At 42.3% G+C, this 19,485-nt stretch overlaps 4 protein-coding genes across 6 annotated transcripts in view; 2 read left to right on the top strand and 2 right to left on the bottom strand.

Moving 5' to 3' along the window:
* Positions 1-2,657, top strand: part of RhoGEF3 (Rho guanine nucleotide exchange factor 3) — a 54,104-nt gene extending 51,447 nt beyond the window's left edge. For 2 of the 3 annotated variants that reach the window (XM_088033904.1, XM_088033903.1), the window contains 6 exons: positions 404-689; positions 734-1,209; positions 1,254-1,817; positions 1,868-1,996; positions 2,042-2,366; positions 2,415-2,657. In XM_088033904.1, coding sequence (XP_087890030.1) covers positions 404-689; positions 734-1,209; positions 1,254-1,817; positions 1,868-1,996; positions 2,042-2,366; positions 2,415-2,557 — 1,923 coding nt within the window. In that variant the 3' untranslated portion in view covers positions 2,558-2,657. Of the gene's footprint in view, positions 1-403; positions 690-733; positions 1,210-1,253; positions 1,818-1,867; positions 1,997-2,041 lie in introns of all 3 variants that reach the window. The other variant, XM_088033902.1, reaches the window with a different exon arrangement.
* Positions 2,658-3,877: 1,220 nt separating this feature from the next.
* LOC148176079 (uncharacterized) lies at positions 3,878-7,796 on the bottom strand. The gene is made up of 7 exons (XM_088035016.1): positions 7,711-7,796; positions 7,638-7,660; positions 7,576-7,597; positions 7,489-7,538; positions 7,353-7,446; positions 5,005-5,146; positions 3,878-4,403 (listed from the first exon to the last, which is right to left on the bottom strand). The coding sequence occupies exons 1-7, from the start codon at positions 7,794-7,796 to the stop codon at positions 3,906-3,908; spliced, it is 915 nt and encodes a 304-aa protein (XP_087891142.1). The 3' UTR covers positions 3,878-3,905.
* A 145-nt stretch (positions 7,797-7,941) lies between these two features.
* Positions 7,942-8,774, top strand: LOC148176078 (uncharacterized). Its single transcript, XM_088035015.1, has 3 exons — positions 7,942-7,949; positions 8,001-8,579; positions 8,636-8,774. The coding sequence occupies exons 1-3, from the start codon at positions 7,942-7,944 to the stop codon at positions 8,772-8,774; spliced, it is 726 nt and encodes a 241-aa protein (XP_087891141.1).
* Positions 8,775-8,845: 71 nt separating this feature from the next.
* Positions 8,846-19,402, bottom strand: LOC148176077 (uncharacterized). Its single transcript, XM_088033549.1, has 10 exons — positions 19,051-19,402; positions 17,033-17,217; positions 16,787-16,983; positions 13,005-16,729; positions 12,761-12,954; positions 12,399-12,717; positions 11,326-12,354; positions 10,367-11,278; positions 9,980-10,318; positions 8,846-9,931 (listed from the first exon to the last, which is right to left on the bottom strand). The coding sequence occupies exons 1-10, from the start codon at positions 19,193-19,195 to the stop codon at positions 9,384-9,386; spliced, it is 7,593 nt and encodes a 2,530-aa protein (XP_087889675.1). The 5' UTR covers positions 19,196-19,402; the 3' UTR covers positions 8,846-9,383.
* Between the last annotated feature and the right edge of the window lie 83 nt (positions 19,403-19,485).

Genomic DNA, 19,485 nt, shown 5'->3' with positions numbered 1-19,485 from the left:
CGTGCTTTAATGAGCCTTAAATTGCTCGTGGCGTCGAAGGAGGCTGTGGAATTTCTAGTGGGTTGGCAGCCCTGTTGGTCACCCGACAAAACTGTCAACTTCTGTTTTTTTAACGAATTGTGGTGATACAGAACAGACCTGATACAGCATAGCCCTGACTTTAAGGGAGCTGTGATTCTCGAATTACGTTGGTAGGCCTGAACGAACTGTCAAATTCCAAAGCCGTCTCTTTAATCCACTTTAATCGCGCGCGCTATCTTTATTGCTGTCACCTGTAAACACAATTAAAGCACTTTTTATTCGCTGAGTCTTTCTTTCTCCCCTCTCGTCCTCCTCCTGTTTTTTTGCGCGTTCGTTTCTTCCACATCTCGTCACTTCTTTCATTCGTTTTTCTCTTTCACAGTCTGATCTAAAACAACGTACCCATCGCCATAACCAAGTTCGAAGAACTCGTTCCGATCTCGGAGGTCAGCGACTCCTTCACTGGGACGCTCGATCTTCGTACAAACGCCTGATGTCCACACCGAGCCCGTTGCGGGGGCGGCCGCAAAGCCCCCGCAGGAAACCCCCGGATATCCCCGGGGGTGTGCAGCTGAGGATGAACCATCGAAGGGGGCAACTGCGGAGATCGCTGAGTCAACCGTTGGATATCGATAAGTTGTCGCCGTTGATGAGGACTAAGACAGCTGGTGAGATCGCGATTCGCGTGTTTCCTTAAGTAATGTCTGTGTAGGGTTGCGCCTAGGGGGCGCCCACGTCAGCGAAGACGAGCACGACATCCGCTCCGACGACGAGATGATGTCGGACTCGGAGTCATCCATCGCGTCGTTAACCGAACGAAAGAAGTCGCTGGAGCTGGCGATGGACGAAGAAATGGTCATCCTCGCGGAGGCCGTTTTCGACCACGTCGCCTTCGAGTCGGAAGAACTTGCTTTCCGAGCTGGAGACCTCATCGAGGTGCTGGAGACGGCGAACAGAGAGTGGTGGTGGGGTTCCACTGGTGGTAAATCCGGCTGGTTCCCCGCGCAGTTTGTCCGGTTGAGAGTGAGCCAGGAGGACACCGTGGAGGATTGCCTGGCGGCGATGGCGTCGGGGAAAGCCGTCCCGTCGCAAATCCGAAGAAGAACCAGCATCTCGCTGTTATCGAACGACCAAGTTCGGACGAGCGTCGTGAGAGAGCTCGTGAAGACCGAGCGGGACTTTGTCAAGGTGGGTGGCATCGTCAGAGAGGTGTAGTTAAGTTGGTTTTCTAGGTTCTGCAGGACGTCGCCGAGGGGTATATCGCGGAGTGTCGCAAACGCACGGATATGTTCACCGACGAGCAAATCTCGACCATCTTCATTAACCTGGAGGAGATCCTCAAGTTCCAGTCGTGTTTCGTCCGGGATTTGGAGGCTCAGATTGATTTTGATGCTCCTTATAAGAGCTGTGTTGGGAGTTGCTTCCTCAAACACAAATCCGGGTTTAAAATGTACTCGGAGTATTGCAACAGCCACCCTACAGCCACCGCCACGTTACAAGAACTCTACCAGTTTAACAATTACAGCAAGTTCTTCGAAGCTTGTCGTTTAATGCGAGGACTTATCGAAATTCCTTTGGATGGGTACTTACTGACGCCTGTGCAGAGGATCTGCAAGTATCCTCTGCAGCTGGCGGAATTGCTCAAATACACGAAACCCGACCATAAAGACTTTAATGACATAAAAGAAGCGCTGGAAGTGATGAGGGGAGTCGCCGTTTTGATTAACGAGAGGAAGAGGAGGATGGAAAGCTTGGAGAAGTTGGTTGCCTGGCAGCAAAGAGTTGAAGGGTGGGAGGTAAGTTTTCCCCAAATCTCAACAGATCCGATGAAATTCCGTTATTTAAGGGCGAAGACCTCATTGACGTCAGCACCCAACTCATCTACCAGGGAGAAGTGGTAAAAGTGACGACGGGGATGTGGACCAACAACATCACGCTGTTCCTTTTCGACCACCAAATCGTCTATTGTAAAAAGGTACGACTCAGCCACCCCTAACAGGTTTTCACCCCTTGGTTTCAGGACATTTTAAAGAGGAGCACGTACGTCTACAAGGGCCGCATTTGCTTGGACACGAGCGAAGTCATCGACGTCGCCGACGGCAAAGACAACCACTTGGGCGTCAGCGTGAGACACGCCATCAGGATCTACAGCTGCGTGCGCGACAAATGGTTGCTCTTCTGCTGTCGCTCCTCGTCGGACAAGCAGCGGTGGCTGCAGGCTTTCCAGGAAGAGCGCCGCTTGGTGGCGCAAGACAAAGACGACGGATTGGAGTTTCCGTCGTCTGCGAAACAACTGGCGAAGGTGGCGGCGCGGTGTCAGCGGCGGCCTCCCCGGAAACCACGAGGTAAACTCCTATTAACGGAAGTACGATTAAATACAATACTTTTTCTAGCTGGTAAGAACTATAAGCACAGTCCGACGTACATGGGCTCGGCGCTGCAACTCAACACGAATTCAAACTCTCTGGGCCGCAAAGTGGGGACGTGGTTCACTTTCGGCGGTCACAAGAAGTCTCGCCATCGCGACGTTTCCTGAGACAAGACAACGTTGCTGTAACCGCAGACACATCGTTGAAATCGGCAGTCAGTGCCAAAATTCCGACCGATTTCGACGATGTGTGGCGGTCAGTAATTCGGAGTTGTGTGTATATATCTACTGTAATAACCCCCCCTAGTGATACAAGGCTACTGCCGAACGTGCTGTGCTAAATGACGTGAACTTAAGTAAGGCCTAAATGTACATATATATCAAGGTCTCGTTTTCCTATCTCTTTCGACTGACGCAATTTCGACTTGGAAACTACGCACAACGGTGGGCGCCGACGAACGAGCGATTCGCTCGTCGGCGCTCGTCTTCAATCGCACAGGGTATTAGCGAAGGCGATTTTACTCACAATCACATTGTCTATGGACCAATCACTGTACGTTTTTAATTTGTAATAAACTCGTTTTTTTACTTTTTTTTTATTTTACCCATGCATGCTTTACTTGGTCGAGACAATGTACTGACGATGACTTGCCCAAAGATGGCGCTGTATAGCTTCCAATATGGCCGCCATGGCCGACTTGTTGTAACTTTTCACTTTAATACCTTCTTCTACGACCAGAAATTTTTATATCTGAATTATTTTTGTAGAATAGATTCGACTCGATTCATGTTATGTAGACTGTGAGATATAGAGTAGATATATGTATAGTGTTGACAGTTTTTTGTTTGACTAGTTACACATATTTTTATAAAGCTTCCCACGCAGTTGAGTTGATGTATATGAAAACCGCACACCCGTGCATTGTTACGAATTTGTTAGTTAGAACTTACACGTTATTGTTAAACATATGTTTTTCATATGTATGTTTGAATTTGATGTAATAAAATATTTTATATCATTCCTGGCTTCTCTCCTATGGAATGTCCCATACTATTTCAGTAGTATGTAAAATGTTACTTTTCAGCGTCTTAAAAATCAAGCTTGAATCTTACAAATTTAGCTGTTTTCCCAAAAGTCAACAACCAAAAAAGGCCTAAAACTCTTCAAAAATCATTAATTTTAATTAACTCCAAAAGTATCCAAATATCTGTAGACTACCAACACACATGAAAAAACAAGGGAGAGTCCTACAAATTTTGTGTATTCCCAAAAGTAAACATCAGAAAAATATCTAAAAAACTCACAAAATGCCTTCTTTTTAAGCACCCCAAAATGGCTTTTTTTTTCCGGACATTTGGCGTTTTCAAAAAACAAGACAGAACCCTAAAAATTTAGCTGTTTTCCCAAAAGTAAACGACCAAAAAAGGCCTAAAATCCTTCAGAAAGAAATTCAACTACGTACCAACATTGAAAGAAAAAAAAGGCTATTATATACTCCTAATTAATTTTATTAAATTAACCCATATTATTAGCAGTGTCTATCAGGAGTGTTTTTATTTGATTATGTATCAGCTGGGATAGATTTCTTTGCAAAACATTTTCAAATTCAGCAATAAGCCCCGTTTTGAGTTGATCCATGTTGGTATTTAACTCTGTTCTTAGCTGTTCCATTTCGGACTTCATTTGGGACTTCTTTTCAAACTCAGCAATAAGCCCCGTTTTGAGTTGATCCATGTTGGTATTTAACTCTGTTCTTAGCTGTTCCATTTCGGACTTCATTTGGGACTTCTTTTCAAACTCAGCAATAAGCCCCGTTTTGAGTTGATCCATGTTGGTATTTAACTCTGTTCTTAGCTGTTCCATTTCGGACTTCATTTGTTCCTTCAATTCTATTTGATTATTTATTAACAGATCATCTAATTTAGAAAACACAGTAAGTAATGTTTGTTTTTTTTTTCTTTCATTGAGTTGAAATGTATCATCCCACTGTTGCTCGAAATAAGATGATAAAATCTGTAAAAATAAGCTTGTAACATACAGACACGTAATAGCCCGATTTAACCAAATCTAGATTGACATGCGGTTAGGAAACATGTTAAAAACAGTGTCCTAGAACGCTCGCACTTCCTTTTAATGGGAAATTCTCCATCAAAGTCTGCGTGTTCAGGCCCTTACAGTTTTTGAGTTACAAGCACTTTAAGTTGGCCAATCACAGCCCATAAATCGCCAAATACTACGCTGTTACTGTGCTGTGAATGGTCAACTTTAAATGCTTGTAACTTGAATACTATAAACTCAGATTTTGATGGAGAACTTCCCATTAAAAGAAAGTGCGAGAGTTCTGAGACACCTGTATAACATAGGGTACCGTTACCTTTTTGCCAAGAGACACGGATACAATCATGTACTTAACATAAAGTTAACAATCTTTTTTCTTTACATTAAAATAACTCGCATTTTACTTTGGAGTTAGAGACAACATGGTTTTAAAAGATTACTCCAATCAACCGTATGTTATAGATATTTAACAATGTTTTGGAACAACCAGACACAGAGGGATAGACGCAGACAGACAGCTAGGCTAATAGAATACCGGGAAGTAACAATGATTTACATTAGTATCGGAGTTCGCTATCGTCTCGGTCGGTTCAGCTGGTTCACTAGGTTCTCTACGTTCTGAAAGACTCCTTCGCCTCACCTCATCATGTTGTTTGTTTCTTGTCGATCTTCTCGTGTTTGACATTTTGTCTTGACACCTGAATCAAAATGAAGATACAATTACAAATCTTAACCAAAAATTATCGCAGATACACTGAATAATAAGTTCTGAAGATAAAGTATAGATAGAGTTAGCCTTGGTTTTAGCATGCTAAATGGAAATTTATATGTTTCTAATTTATAGGTTTCTATTGAACAGTTTTTATCTTTTTGTGTTATACAGGTGATTTTTAAAAAACGGCAGGCGTTGTAGAATTTTTATTTATGAACCGATTTCAAAAATTTAAAAAACAAATTAAATAGTTTTTAATTTACTATAAAATGATGATTTTAGAAATTTTCTGAATGTCTTAGTATCTTTTGGGCGATACTCAACTTTATTTTAAATTGGCACCCATATTTTTTTTTCATAATTTGGAAGATATTAATTTTCTTGATTCAGAAATGTTTAATATGTTCTACTTTTACAAAAAAATATTTTTAAAAAAATTATCAAAATTGGAAAAAAAAGCAATAAAAGTTAATAAAATCTAGGTGCATGGTGTCAAATAAAAGAATGCCGTTATTGTAATGTCAAAAAGCAACAAATAATAGAAAGGATTGGCAATTTTTTTTAATTAATAATAACAAAATACAATAATAATTACAAATCAGAAAAAACATCTACCTAATTTAATTAAAATACTGTTAAAACGCCATCCCGTTTTTTTCATTGCACAATTGACACCTACGAGAAATGCATTGTGCATTGTAAGGTGTAGCCCCATCTTGTTGAAAGAAAACTTGTTCTTTCTGTTATTTGCTGCTTTTTGACATTACAATTCATTTTTGATATTTTTTTTTTAATATTTTTTGTAAAAGTAGAACATATTACACATTTCTGAATCAAGAAAATTAATATCTTCCAAATTATGAAAAAAAAATATGGGTGCCAATTTAAAATAAGAAAGTTGAGTATCGCCCAAAAGATACTAAGACATTTAGAAAATTTTTAGAATCATCAGTTTAGAGTAAATTAAAAACCATTTAATTTGTTTTTTAAATTTTTGAAATCGGTTCATAAATAAAAATTCTACAACGCCTGCCGATTTTTAAAAATCACCCTGTATGCAAACAATTTTGAAAAATCAAAAATTTCAGAAAATTTATAAAATACTACACTCAAATTAATCATACAATTCGCCCAAGTTGTTAATTTTAAAAAAGTACCATCCTTTCACCGCATGTTTGAATTCTTCTTGAGTAATTCCTTCTTTAGTGAGCGAAGAATGTTAAGTTATGTATTGATGGCAGTTTTGTTTCACAATAAATGAGAACAAAATTGTAGCAGAATATTATACACCATTAAAAACAAGACAAAAGAATAAATATACCAAAAAATATCAATGAAATAACTCAAATGAGGAATCGCAATTTTGCCATTGAATATCTCAATTCGACCGTAAATCAAAAACTAACAAAAACATCAGATTTTAGCAAATCTAAAACTATTTCCAAAAATTCCCTAAATATGGGACTAAATTCAGATGTAATTAAGATTGCAACTAAAACGAGAACAAATAAGGACAAAGGAGAACAAATCGAAAATATTGGGAACAAAAGAGAGAGAAAATAAAATAAAAAATAAAAATTCGATAATGTTAGAACATAAAGCAGGTAGTCGTAAAAATATAAGTTTAGATGAAGAAGCAGATAAATTAATTAGTAAATCTTTAGAAACTTTTTAGTCATAAATGGACAAACTAGTTTCATACATTCCCAACGATGAGAAAAAATTTAAAACCTATTATTGCTGAAACAGACAGATTGGAGTAAAAATACTTGGTTTCAAACAAGAAGTTGTAGATAAATATATTGCAAGAAAAGCAGCTCTGTTTCTTTGGTTTAGCAAATAACTCATCATCAAATGGAAATATTTCTGAGTTCGTTTCGCTCATGAGGACTTTGTCCGAATTCCGTAAAGATATAATTGATTTTTTTCCGTTTTTTATGTCCTGTTTTGTTTTTCTTTACTCTTCAGCGTTAATAGTAGCTTTTATTTGAGTCTGCTTTAATATATTTCGGGGTGAGAGCAGTAAAAACTACCTGTATCAGGTAGTTTTTGTCGGGTACTGCAAAACTATTTATTGCGATATAAATTAAGTAAGCAATTAGTATTAAACGCTGAGCGACACGTAAAACTGTTGGGTTCTTTTTATCCGACTTATAACATTTAATAATATAAATATCAAGAAATTTGCTTACCACGTTAAAACTTCCAGAAATAAACAGAAATGAACGCAACTGGAAGCGACCACGCGAGGTTTGTCAGGTAAATGTCGGAAGTGCTGCGCATGCGCTTCAAAAGTTTAGTTTAATCAGATTGTGACGTTATTTTAACCGCCAAATTTAAAATATTGCAGATTTTGGCCAATGGGAAAATGCTTAGTACTGAAATTGCCCTTAAAACACTATTACAGTAAAGAACAATATATTCGCAGATTCATTTCCTAAATTTCCAATATTATAAAATTAATGTCTGAGATTAACCATTGGAGTTCTGATCTATACAACTACGGCACAGTTAAGAACACGAATTTTTCTGACATTTAAGAAAATTTACTATAGTCTATGTACATAAGGGCAACAAATTTCCACTTTTATTTTGATAAGCCAAAGCTTCAAATTAGGCGCTCCTGCTGACGTCATAGTATTTGCCTTTATTCTGGGAATTACAAACCAGTAACCAAAGTTAAATTGGCGCCAATATAAGCATAAAGACTGCCTGAAAAAATCAAGTCAAGTTTATTGTGTATTGTTTATTGATTTATTGTTGCTTATAGTTATAATAAAAATGCCTAGGTAAAGTTATATTATTGTTTTACACTAAATAACATGTGTAATTAATTCTAGTAATTGCCATCATTGCGAAAAAACCTTTCAAACTGTATCTTCCAGAAACAGGCATTTAAGGAAGGTTCATAATGATAACTCAATAAGTTCTCTTCATTCATCTCAAATCATCTGCCCTCTGTGTAATACCATCTCATTTGGGTCCTTCAATCTTCTGAAAATACATCTTCTGTACCATCATGAGATTAATTGCTGTTCTAAAAATATTACCTTTAATTCAAAAGAAGAATTTAATATCTGGAAGGAACAGACTGAAAAAGAAACCAAATCGTTTTATGCCCTAGCTTCAACAGCAGCTAGTACTTCAGGTACAAGACTGTACTTTGAATGTCATCGAAGCAACATGGCTTGTTTTCAAAGCAAGTGCAAAGTACGAGCTCCTAAAGTTAGTGGATCCATCAAAATGAATGGAGTGTGTCCATCACGAATCAAAGCTGAGATTCACAATGATTCTGGTAAGGTCTCTGCTACATTTGATGCAACCCATGTGGGGCATAAAGATGAACTAAAATGTCAGCCTCTATCTGAAACAGAAAAAAATTCTATAATAGAACAGCTTAAATTAGGAGTGTCATATGAGCACTGGGCCTCACTTTCCTAAGGGCTTGACCTGACCTGAGGTAATGTCTGTGTAGGGCTGCGCCTAGGGGGCTCCCGTCGGGGAAGACGAAAGCAACTTCGAATACCAGAAAAACAATGCGAAAAATTTCATTTCTTTATGTTAATAGCTATTGTGGCATTCGTGGCTTGTTTCCTATGGAATGCTCCTTATAATTTCACCCCCAAGATTGTGGTTTCTTTGCTATGGAATGTCCTATACGTTTGGACGGGTCAATAAAAAGCACTTTACAGAACCATAATCGTGTACTGTTAAGTTTTACAAACAATAAACAATTTTTAGAAAATCTGATAAATAGCTACTCATAAGAAACAACAAACTAAAATTCGCATTTTATTCTTTTAAAGTGCTTTACATTTAAATTAAACTCTTACACTTTGAACTAAACTCATGTTCTGAATCTTGAAAAATTCTTTAGCAAGCTAAATCTCTGAAATAATAAGCTTTTAGGTAAAAATGCACAGTTTCTTGTATACACTATGTAAGGAATATACACATCACATTAAAAACACCCATTCTGTATATCATAGTAATACTAGCGTTATTGAATTGTCTAGTAGTTGTATTTTATATACAAATATTTACACATCTATTTGTTATTAATATAAAAATTAGAACTAATTTCTGTACATTATAAATATAATTTAATTCTTAAATCGAAAAAAAATGATATAAAATCCCCACTAATTCCACAGTAGGTACCAATAACGTTATACAAATCTCAATAATTTAAACAAAATGGCTGCACACACGTCACTCCGTCCTTATGACTCCAAGTCATCCTCTCGTTGACTCGAAAAATACGAAACCAACCCTCCAAACTCACCCCCGGACTCTTCCTCAAACGATTTACTATTACTATTCTCTGAAGGGTTGACCTGCCCTTCGAACGGTTCCGAATAGGGCGAGTTTTGATACATCGTGGGAGGTAATGCGTCCTCTTGACCGAACGGCCCGTAGTGGTACTGGGGCGGCATCCCCGGATGATACGGCGACAAATTCGGCCTTGGCTGTAGATGCGGGGGCGGTACCATCTGTAAATGTCTCGGTCCCGCCGCCAGAGGAAACCGACCGACCGGTGGGCGCGTGTACGGTGGAGGCGGCGTCTCGTTTTTGTTACTCCCGGGACTACTCGCAGCTGGAGAGACCACCCGACCGGGGGAGTGCTCGATACCGCCACCGGAAGGAGAGGGATCGAGGGGGCGGTGCGAGTGGTAGATGTGGGGGCGGATCTGAGGCGGCGCTGCGGGGCGAGGGTAGTGGTTGAGGCCCGGGGCCATTGGGCGGAAGGGTGGGCGCAGACCTGCAGCTCCTAAAACAAACGACAGTTAACGGGGGTGGTAACTCAACCGGAAGTTACCTGGGAGGTATTGTCCAGTCGCCGCCGCCGCCGCCATGGCGTGGTGGACATCCTCCTCCCTTTCGGGCATCGCGGCGAATTGTTTCGGTCTGATGGTGCCCACGGGGTACCCAGGTTGGCCAGGCTTGCTCTGCAACATCCTGGTGATCACAGATGGGGTTGGTTGACTCTGAGAAAACGGCTGCGGAGGGGCGGCGATCTCGATGTTACTCTCTGGAGGTACAGACAAATCCGTCGGATGGAGTTTGTTTGTCAACATGAAGGGGGCGGCGGCGTCGTGCTGGCGCGCCGACCCCAAATTCGCCACGGCTTCTTCAAGACTCTTCTTGTTCTTCACCGCTACAAAAACACCATCAGTAACAAAAAGAGTCGTTTTGAGAGTCTCACCACGCCGCTTCTTCGCTGAATCCTCCAAAGAGTCTCCAACTCCCAACTCCCCAAACAAGGGTAAAGATACACCTGGGGGCTCCGACAACTCATCGTTGTTCTCGGAGTTGATGATCAAACTATCCACGTTACCAACGAGCGGTTCTTGCATGGAACCGGTGAATTGAAACTCCTTCTTCCGTGGTCTATTCTTAGGGTCTAGAGGCGACTCTTGCTTCTTCGCCTCGCGTTCTTTCCTTCTCTTCTCCTTCTCCAATTGTAACGCCACCATCTGTAACTGTTTATTCGCGTACTCTTCTTCCTCCATCATTTTCTCCATTTCGTTCTCATCCATCATCTCCACATTCCGGTTAATTTGATCGATGGGGTTCAACTCGTCACCGTCTTCATGAAGGTTCTTCGGCTCGGGTAAAACCTGCACAAACCTCTCATCCGTGTACGACTGTATCTGAATCTTCGCTCCCTTGGCCTCATCCCCAGAATCCGCCTCTTCTTCGCTGACTTTCTCGTCTTCATTCGCCACGTACTCTTCGTCGCTTTCAATCCGTGGCGGCGGCCTCTTCACGCGGTCATCATCACTATCCGAACCCAAAGCATCCACGTAGTTAATTTTCTTCCCACGGGTGCGTCGTACGGGACCATCATCATCTCCATCCATCCCAAATTTGATCTTCGGCTTCTTCTTTTTGTACACTTCTTCATCGGAATCTTGTTGTTTCTTCTTTTTCTTCGACTTTTTCTTCTTGGAGCTGTTAGGAGTTGTGGGGGTCATCTTCTTCGATCGGTTGGCGGGTTTTCGCTTGCGTCGCCCCCACGACCGATCGCTTTCTTCCGACTCACTTTCGTCCCAAATTGAGCGCTTTTTCTTGCGTCGGGGGGCGTCGTCCTCGCTCTCGCTCTCACCATCATCAACTAAAAATGACAATTAGAAGAAGGTCTGTTTTCTTCTGGGTACTCACTGAAATCGGCGTCGTATCGAGAGGTCCTCGCTCTGGTGGATCGCCTTATCGGATCCGAGCCTTTCTTCCTCCTTCCGCTGTCGAGGTCGTCACTGTATTCACTTCCTAGATCGTCGTCAAAGTCGTCATCCGACTCCGAACTCGTTCCTTTGAAGTCTTCATCGGAGTCTTCATCCTCATCCGCGCTGCTGATGTCCAACGCGTTCAACCTCCGATGCTTCTTTCTCCCGACGATCTTCTTCTTGATGTGGAAGTCGTCGTCGTCATCGAAGACCGGACGCGCCTCTTTATCCCTGTCGTTGACGGGGACAACTGGAGGAAGCGGTTCGACCTCTACAGTTTCCCCTTGTTCCGCTTCTTCCTTTTTCTTCTCTTCTTCCTTCTCCGCGTTGACGATGGTGGCGATGTCTTTACCTCGCCCTTGATTCCCCGCTCCTTTCACCGCCTCCATTTCGTCTTGTATCGCGGAATTGATCAAATCGTCGTAGTCATTGAAGCGGTAGCTGTGCGCTTGCCGCCGCTGTCGCAACTGGTAGATCGGTTCATCCGAGTCGCTTCCTGTCTCCGACGCCGTCGGAGACCCCGACTCGGACTCTTCACTGCTAGCGTCGTCGCCTTCAACATCGGCGTCATCGTCGTCCTCTTCTCCATCATCGTCGTCGTCGTCCTCCAAGACGTGGTCGTCTCGAATGACGCGTCGTTTCTTAATATTCTCTGTGTCTTTGGTTGGTAGGACACTATTAAGACTAATACCGACGTAAGCCAATCGTTCTTTCCGGCGGTCTTCGATTTCTTTTTTGTTGAGTTTCTTGTCGTACTCCGTGAGTTTGTCTTGGAGCTGCTTGAGGAGACTCGCGTGTTGGCATGGAGGACAGAACCAGTCACCTTCGGGGATGACCAGAAGAGGCGGCCGCAAGCAGGAGCAGTGCCAACCGTTGTCGCAGCTGTCGCAAAGGAGGATCCACTCCGGATGGTCGGATTTGCCGCACTTTTGACAGGGGCAGTCATCGACTTCTTCGACGTCGGATTCTAGAAAAAGGAGTTAAAAGAGTAAAATGTTTGAGGGTGGTTACCTTTCCGGGCCGTGCGGGCGCGTTTTAAAGGCAGCGCCTCCCCGTCCGCTTCCATGTCACTTTCCGGGGAGAATTCGTGGTCGGAGACGTACTGGAGGACGTCATCGTCTTCTTCTTCCTCTTCTTCGCCGATTTCTTCCTCCTCGTTGGAACTGCTAGAGTCGCTGCTTGACCGCCACGGGTTGTACTCATCAAATTTCATTTGTTCTTTCTTCTTCTTTTTCTTTTTCTTCTTTCGTTTCTTGGAGTCGTTGCTGTCATCATCACCCTCGTCCTCCTCTTCGTCTTTGTCCTTCTTCTTCTTTTCGACCTTGTAATCCTGTCGGACTTTAGAACGGTTCTTATCAACGAGTCGTACTCACCTTATCTTCGTTCTTTTTGGATTTCTTCTTCTTCTGGGCTTCGTGCACTAGTTCTTCCTCCAGCTTCCGTCTCTCCGCTTCTTCTTTGATTTTCAACTGGGCGATCCTCCTCGACTGGCGGACACCGATCGATTGATCCTGTCCAAAATTCAAGATCTGACTGGGATCGATCCCCAAATTCGACAACAAACGCTCTAAAACAGAAGAAACAGAATGAAAATAAACGGGAGAGTCCCAAACTCACGATTCTTATTCTTCCTGTTCTTCTTCTTCTTCGGCTGGTGTTCTTTTTCAGCATCGCTCACAACAACCGCTTCATCATTCTTCTCTTCCGTCTTCTTCCGCTCTTCGGCCTTGCTGTCATCGTCGCTACTGATCAACTCTTTCTTCTTCTGTTCTTCGACACTCTTCCTCAGTTTAACATCAACTGGGCGCTTCGCCTTCATCTTCGGTCGCTTCCCGGCGGTTTCCTCCGTTTCTTCGTGAGGACTCTCGCGTCCTCTCTTCCTTAAACCGCTCCTGGTGATTGGAGGCGCGGGACTGGGGGCTTCTGTGAAATCTAGCGAGAATGTCGCTAGCGACATCGGTTTAGCTTTGACCTCTTCTCCAGCAAGAGGGTCTTTATCGGTGACTTCTTGCACGTCGTTGCTGCTGCTACTGTCCACAATAACAGCAGACGGTGAAGCTCCGTCGGATTCCTCCGGTTCTTCGTCTTTGCTGTCAATCTTCGGAGGACCTTCCGATTCTTCCGGTTCTTCATTCTTAAAATCGATTTTCTCTTCAGGTTCGTCTTTAGACTTACGTAACGTCGTTTTCACATCAACAGTTTCCTCAGGTTTCGTTTCTGCCGGTGCTTCCTTAGCTTCTTCGCTTTTCATTGCCTTCGTTTCCTCCAACTTTATCTTTTTAGAGTCGCCTTCGGAAGGTTCCTCTTTAACTTTTTGATTGGCCCGCGGCCGCCCCCGCCGCATCGGCGGCGGCACCTCCACAACCTTCTCTTCAACTTCTTCGTTTTTTGAAGCACGCGTGGACCTCCGCGTGGAGACGCGAGGCTTCTTCTCATCCTCCACAGCGTCTGAAGAGTTATTTTTTCGCCCGCGCTTCGCCGGGACGCCCGGCGTCTCTTTTTCGTCGTCTTTGTTAGATTTATCGTCGGCTTTCAATTTATCTTCGAGTTTTAAGTAGACGACGGCTTCTTTGGTCGGGAGTTCGGATTTTTTGGCCTCGGCGTTTCTTGGCGCTTCTGTGTCCAGAGTTGGTGGTTCTGCGTCTGAAGAAAGTCTTGTTTCTGTGGATGATCTTGTGTCTAAAAGTGGTGGCGGTTCTGGTTCCGATTCTGGAGGCGGCGTCTCCTCGAGCTGTTGAAGCTCCGGCGCGGTTTCTTCTGATTCTTTGAGTTCAGGCTCTGGAGCACCTTGCGCGACAAGACTGTCGGATTTCTGATCATTTTCTATAAGAGTATCAGAAACTTGATCAATTTCTCTGACTTTAGGAGGTGTTGGTTCTTCTACTTTTGGTTCTGGTGCACTTTGAATGACAGATTTCTGATCATTGTCTAGAGTAGCATCGGAAATTCGATCAATTTCCGATGTGCTTGAAGACTTCTGATCGTTTTCTTCAGCTACGACGATCAAAGGCTCTTCTTTCTGATCATCTGCCAGTTTAGTATCTTCCAAACTGTCGAGAGTTTCCTTCTGATCAATTTCTGTCGTGATCAAAGCTTCTGATTTAGCGTCACTCTCCACTTTTTCTTCTGATTCTTCTAATTTCTGATCTTTTTCGAGCTCTTTGTTCTCGATTACCAATTCTGACTTTTGGTCATCTTCAATCAGTTTCTCCTCCTTCTGATCGTCTTCAACCAGTTTATCCTTATTTTGGTCATTTTCAAACAGTTTCTCCTCCAGTTGATCACCTTCAATCAATTTCTCCTCCTTTTGATCATCGTTTTCTTCAACCAAACTTTCTGGTTTCTGAACGCTCGGTTCGTTTTTTTCTTCCCTGATCATATGATGAACAGAATCGATACTGACACTGCGAGCACTCTCTTCTTTCTGATTACTATCTTCTGATTTCTGATCACTTTCAAGTATCGCTTCGTCTTTCTGATCAGAGTCATGATCATTTACCACGATCACGTTCTCTAGTTCGAATTTCGGCGCACTTTCAACTAGATTATGCTCACTTTCTTCTGATTTCTGATCAGTATCGATGGTTACTTCTGATTTCTGATCAGCGTCTATGGCTACTTCTGATTTTTTATCACTGCCGATGGTTACTTCTGATTTCTGATCACTTTCGATGACAACTTCTGATTTCTCATCACGGTCGATGGCCACTTCTGATTTCTGATCACTGTCGATTGCGATTTCTGATTTCTGATCGCTTTCAATGACAACTTCTGATTTCTGATCACTGTCGACGGCTTCTTCTGATTTTTGATCACTCCCAATGGCTACTTCTGATTTCTGATCAGTTTCGACGCTTGGCGACTCATCGTGATCATTATCGGTCGATTTCTGATCATTTCCAGGGTCTAATTCCTGATCATTTTTGTCTTGATCGTCTTGATCACATTCAATTTGAGCATTGATTTCGGGAAAGCTGCCTGCCTTGTGATCATCGGCAATGATTAGGGGCGAGCTTTCTGATGCTTCAACTTTCTGATCAGTTGACGTGACGGAAGCTTCTGATTTCTGTTCTCTCCGTTCGGTCTCGCTATGTTTGTTCTCGTTTTCGTCAGTTTTCGCCAGTTCTGCGTGGTTTTCCACAGTTTCTCCGCCAAGAATGTAGGCGTGTTTTTTGACACAAACGATTTCCGTTTCCGGTGCGAGTTCTTCCTGCGCGGGCACTTTAAAGCCGATCAGAGCCGCCGTGACTTCCGGTAACCTTCCGCCGTCTGTTTCGTCTTTTTCGAGATGTTCCTTGATGGTGTTTTCCGTTGGTCGCTCGTCTTCGCCTTTGGTTTTTCCTAGATTATCGTCTACTTCTTCGTCTAACTTATCTATTCTAGTTTCTATTGGTGTTGGATGATCATCATTAACTACAGGTCCCGTTTCGGACTGAACACATTCGCTGGTTTCCCCTTTGTTTTCCTCCCCTATTCTATATCCTACATCCCCTTTAGCTTTGTCCGGTAGGACTTCGAGACTGTCGTTTTTTTCAGGAGGCACTTTTTGTCCGAAAGCCATCGCAGCCGGACTAAATTGCAAACACCCCGGACCAAAGAAGAACATGGCTTTCTTCGGCGCTTCTTCCTCGTTCTCCCACTTCTTCTCGGGCGCATCTTTCGCAATTATCGTTTCGACGTCCCATCGAGACTTCTTCGTGGGACTTTTAACCGCACTAAAAAATTTATTGTCAGTCTTCGTGTCGATAATCGTACCTAATTTGTATGGACTTTTTACAGGAGAAGTAGGAACTTCGTCGTTGACGCAATTCTTCGAATCACTAATACTGACTACTTTAGCGTCTCTCGCGCCGTCACCGCTTGCCGACTGTTTCGAATCGGAGGATTTCTCCTCATTTCCGGTCTCACAGTCCGCACCGTTTCCGTCACCGTAAAACACCATTAGATCCTCTTCGATTTCTTCACCGACGATGGGATTCTCGCAGTTGTTGGCTTCGCCCTCTCCGTCACCTTTGACCAGCATCAGGGGCTCTTCGATCGCTTCGCTCACAATCTTCGGTTTCTTCTCTTCCGGTGCTTCGTCGTCACTCTCGCGGACACGTTTCGAGCTTTCTTCGTCAGGTGATATGTTTTCTTTTTTGAGCGACTCCTTCGACTCGTTGGAGTTCTCCGAATCGCCGGACTTCTTCGTTGAATCGGAAGAAGAGTCGACTTGCCCGGTGTCAATGATCGGGCGCTCCGCCAAACTGTTACTGTCGTCTTCGTTAATCGCCGATTCCGTGCTGATTTTGGAGTCGCCGTCGCTGAGCTCGCTGATCAACGACGCTAGACCCTCTCTGTCCCTGCAAACCGAAACGTAAACGTGTCTTTCAAACCGCGGCTACGAATCTACAACTTACTTCGCGACCAAAGTCCACGTCTCTTCGTCGGGATCCTCTTTGTACACCCGAATCTGACAGTTATTGTCGTTCTGGAACCAGTAAGCGTGGCCTTGTTTGTCTTTTCCCAGCGGTTGCGAACGCAGCTCGTCCGCAGACATCTTGTTGATCTCCGCCTTGAAACGCGCGTTGAAATCAAACTGCATCTCCAAAAGCTCCTGCGAAGAAAAAAACTCAGAAAAAGCGCAACGAAGCGACAACACTCACTTTAAGCACGCGGAGCTTTGATGAAAGACGAGCTTTCTTGTATCCGAAACGTTCGATCTCCCATGCATCTTGGACACAAAAAGTGTGGCAAAACTTAATTATTGCTTTCTCCCAGCGCTCGTTGGAGACGGTTTTTCGAGACTTGCGGAGGAGTTTGATGTGGAGGTCGATTAGTTCCTGGGGGACTAAAAAAAGAGTCAGAAAAACGCAAAATTTGAAATTGGGGGTTTCCCGCGTTGGGAAAAAAATCTAGTGGGTTGAGTCAAATTGACATTTGACAGGTGTCTTTCAGTCTAAAGTAAACATTGCAGCGTCTTTCGTTAAATTTTCGGTTTTTTCAACAAAATAGCGACTTTAGACGAAGGTAAGTCGCATTTTATAGTTTTTTAAGGTTAAAATAGAGCACTTGAAGTTGGCTGTGAAAAAATGACAGAAATGTGTAATATCGAGATTTTACGACGATCACGTCCAATTTTGAGCGTAAAACTGTAATTTTACATCAATTTTAATCAAAGAAGTTAATCAGCAGCAAAAAACAACGATTTGTGAGTAATTTTAATCAAATTTGAAATTAAAAAAATGATTTGAGTGGGCTGTGAGTAAATGACATTTATAAAAATTCGGACGTTTGTGCTATTTGCAATGAAATGCCACAAATTCCAAGTAAATCTGTTCGGAAAATTTCATTTTCTTCATCCCAATTTGCTAAAAAAAAACAAGTCAAGTAGCCGCGTAATGTTGATTTTTGACAATTGTCATTTGGATTTTTAAGTATTTATAGAAATTTAAGCTTTTTACGATAAAATACTGCAAATTCCAAGTAAATCTGTCAGGAAATTTCATTTTCTTGACCCCAAAATGATGAAACTTCAAAAATCAAGTAGTTGTGTAATATTAAATTTTGACAATTGCCAATTCGATTTTTTAGTATAAAGGAAACGAAATTCAAGAGTTGTGAGTAATTTTATCCAAATTTCCTCTAAAAAACACTAGAAATATGACTTTTAATAGTTTTTACTTGTGTTCTTGATACTTTTAATTGTTTTTTTTTACCATTTCTTGTACTAATTAAAAGAAATAAAACAAACAGAAAAATCAAGTGAGTGTAATATTGACATTTGCCAACTGTCATTTCAATTTTTAAGTAAACAAGTGTCATTTATAGAAATTCGTCTTTTTACTGCAAATTCCACGTCAATCAGCCAGCAAATTTCATTAGCTTGATTCCAAACTCGAAAATCAAGTAGGTGTGTAATATTTACTTTTGATAACTGTCATGTCTATTTTTTAGTGTGAAGGTGTCATTTCAGAGCCACCTTAATTGTTGAAGAAAAACAGAAACGGAATTCACAAGTGGTGAGTAATTTTATTCAAATTTCTTATAAAAAACGAGAAATATGACTTTTGACAGTTGTTATTTATGTTCCTGATGATTTCAATTGTTTTTTAGAATCGTTTTTCAACATTTCTTGTCCTAATTAAAGGAAATAAAACAAACAGAAAAATCAAGTGACTGTAATGTTGACATTTGCCGACTGTCATTTGTGCGAGTAGGCTATGGAAGAATGTGATTTGACAGCAGTCAAAAAAACATAAACAATTGATTGTTTTGAAAACAAATACATCTGGTTGCCTACATGAAAATAGTCCCAATAAAAACAATTGTATACAAATTCGGTGCGCGAATGCATAAACATGAATCTTCCCGTTAGTAATTTTTCGTCGCCTTTTGTGCCCCCGTCGCCGCGAATGTTCGTTGTGTGACGTTGACAGCTGTCACAGCAGCTGAATTTTGGGGTTATAAAAGCCACTCAGAAACGCCAACATAACTGTAAACCACTTAACGGTACCGGAGAAGTGCCCCCCGGCCCCCACTCGTTTCCTTTAGCCGTTCGTGGCGGTGCAGAGTGCACGCTGCATTTTCCCGCCCCCCTGTCTGCCCCCATCCGAACAACAACAAACCAACAACAATCAAGTTCAGGGCCATTGTGTGCAGTTTTCACGCTGCGTTCGTTTACCTTCTTGTGTGTTTTCGAGCATTTCTTGCAGCTCCAAGAAGTCGATGCTTTGTAAGCCGCATGTCGTTCCGAATTTCTCCATAAAGGCGCAGATAACGGCGAAATTCGGATCACTTTCACAAGAAGCTTCATTATCCGACGCCATTTGCAGCCGCTACGTTTGACAGAAGGCGTTAAAGTGACCGCTAAAATGCACTAAATGTCCGCCATCGGAGCGAAATCGCATATTTTCGTCGAGTTTGACGACACTAGAACACCATGAAAGCGCGGAAAGGGTTCATTGGGGCCACGACGCCGACATGGGCGATTTTTTGCTTTGAACGGCACACAACATACCAAGCAAGCGCTTTGCGTGCTGGAAACTGTTGGGGGAGTTTGGCACGGGTGGCAGCACTGCACAAAACCCGCGCAAGCAAATACAAATTCAAATTACAG

The sequence above is a fragment of the Gnatocerus cornutus genome, chromosome 4, assembly GCF_029298725.1.
Source record: "Gnatocerus cornutus isolate USDA-ARS CGAHR chromosome 4, icGnaCorn1.1, whole genome shotgun sequence".
NCBI lineage: Eukaryota > Metazoa > Arthropoda > Insecta > Coleoptera > Tenebrionidae > Gnatocerus > Gnatocerus cornutus.
This window is presented reverse-complemented; position numbering and strand designations above follow the sequence as displayed.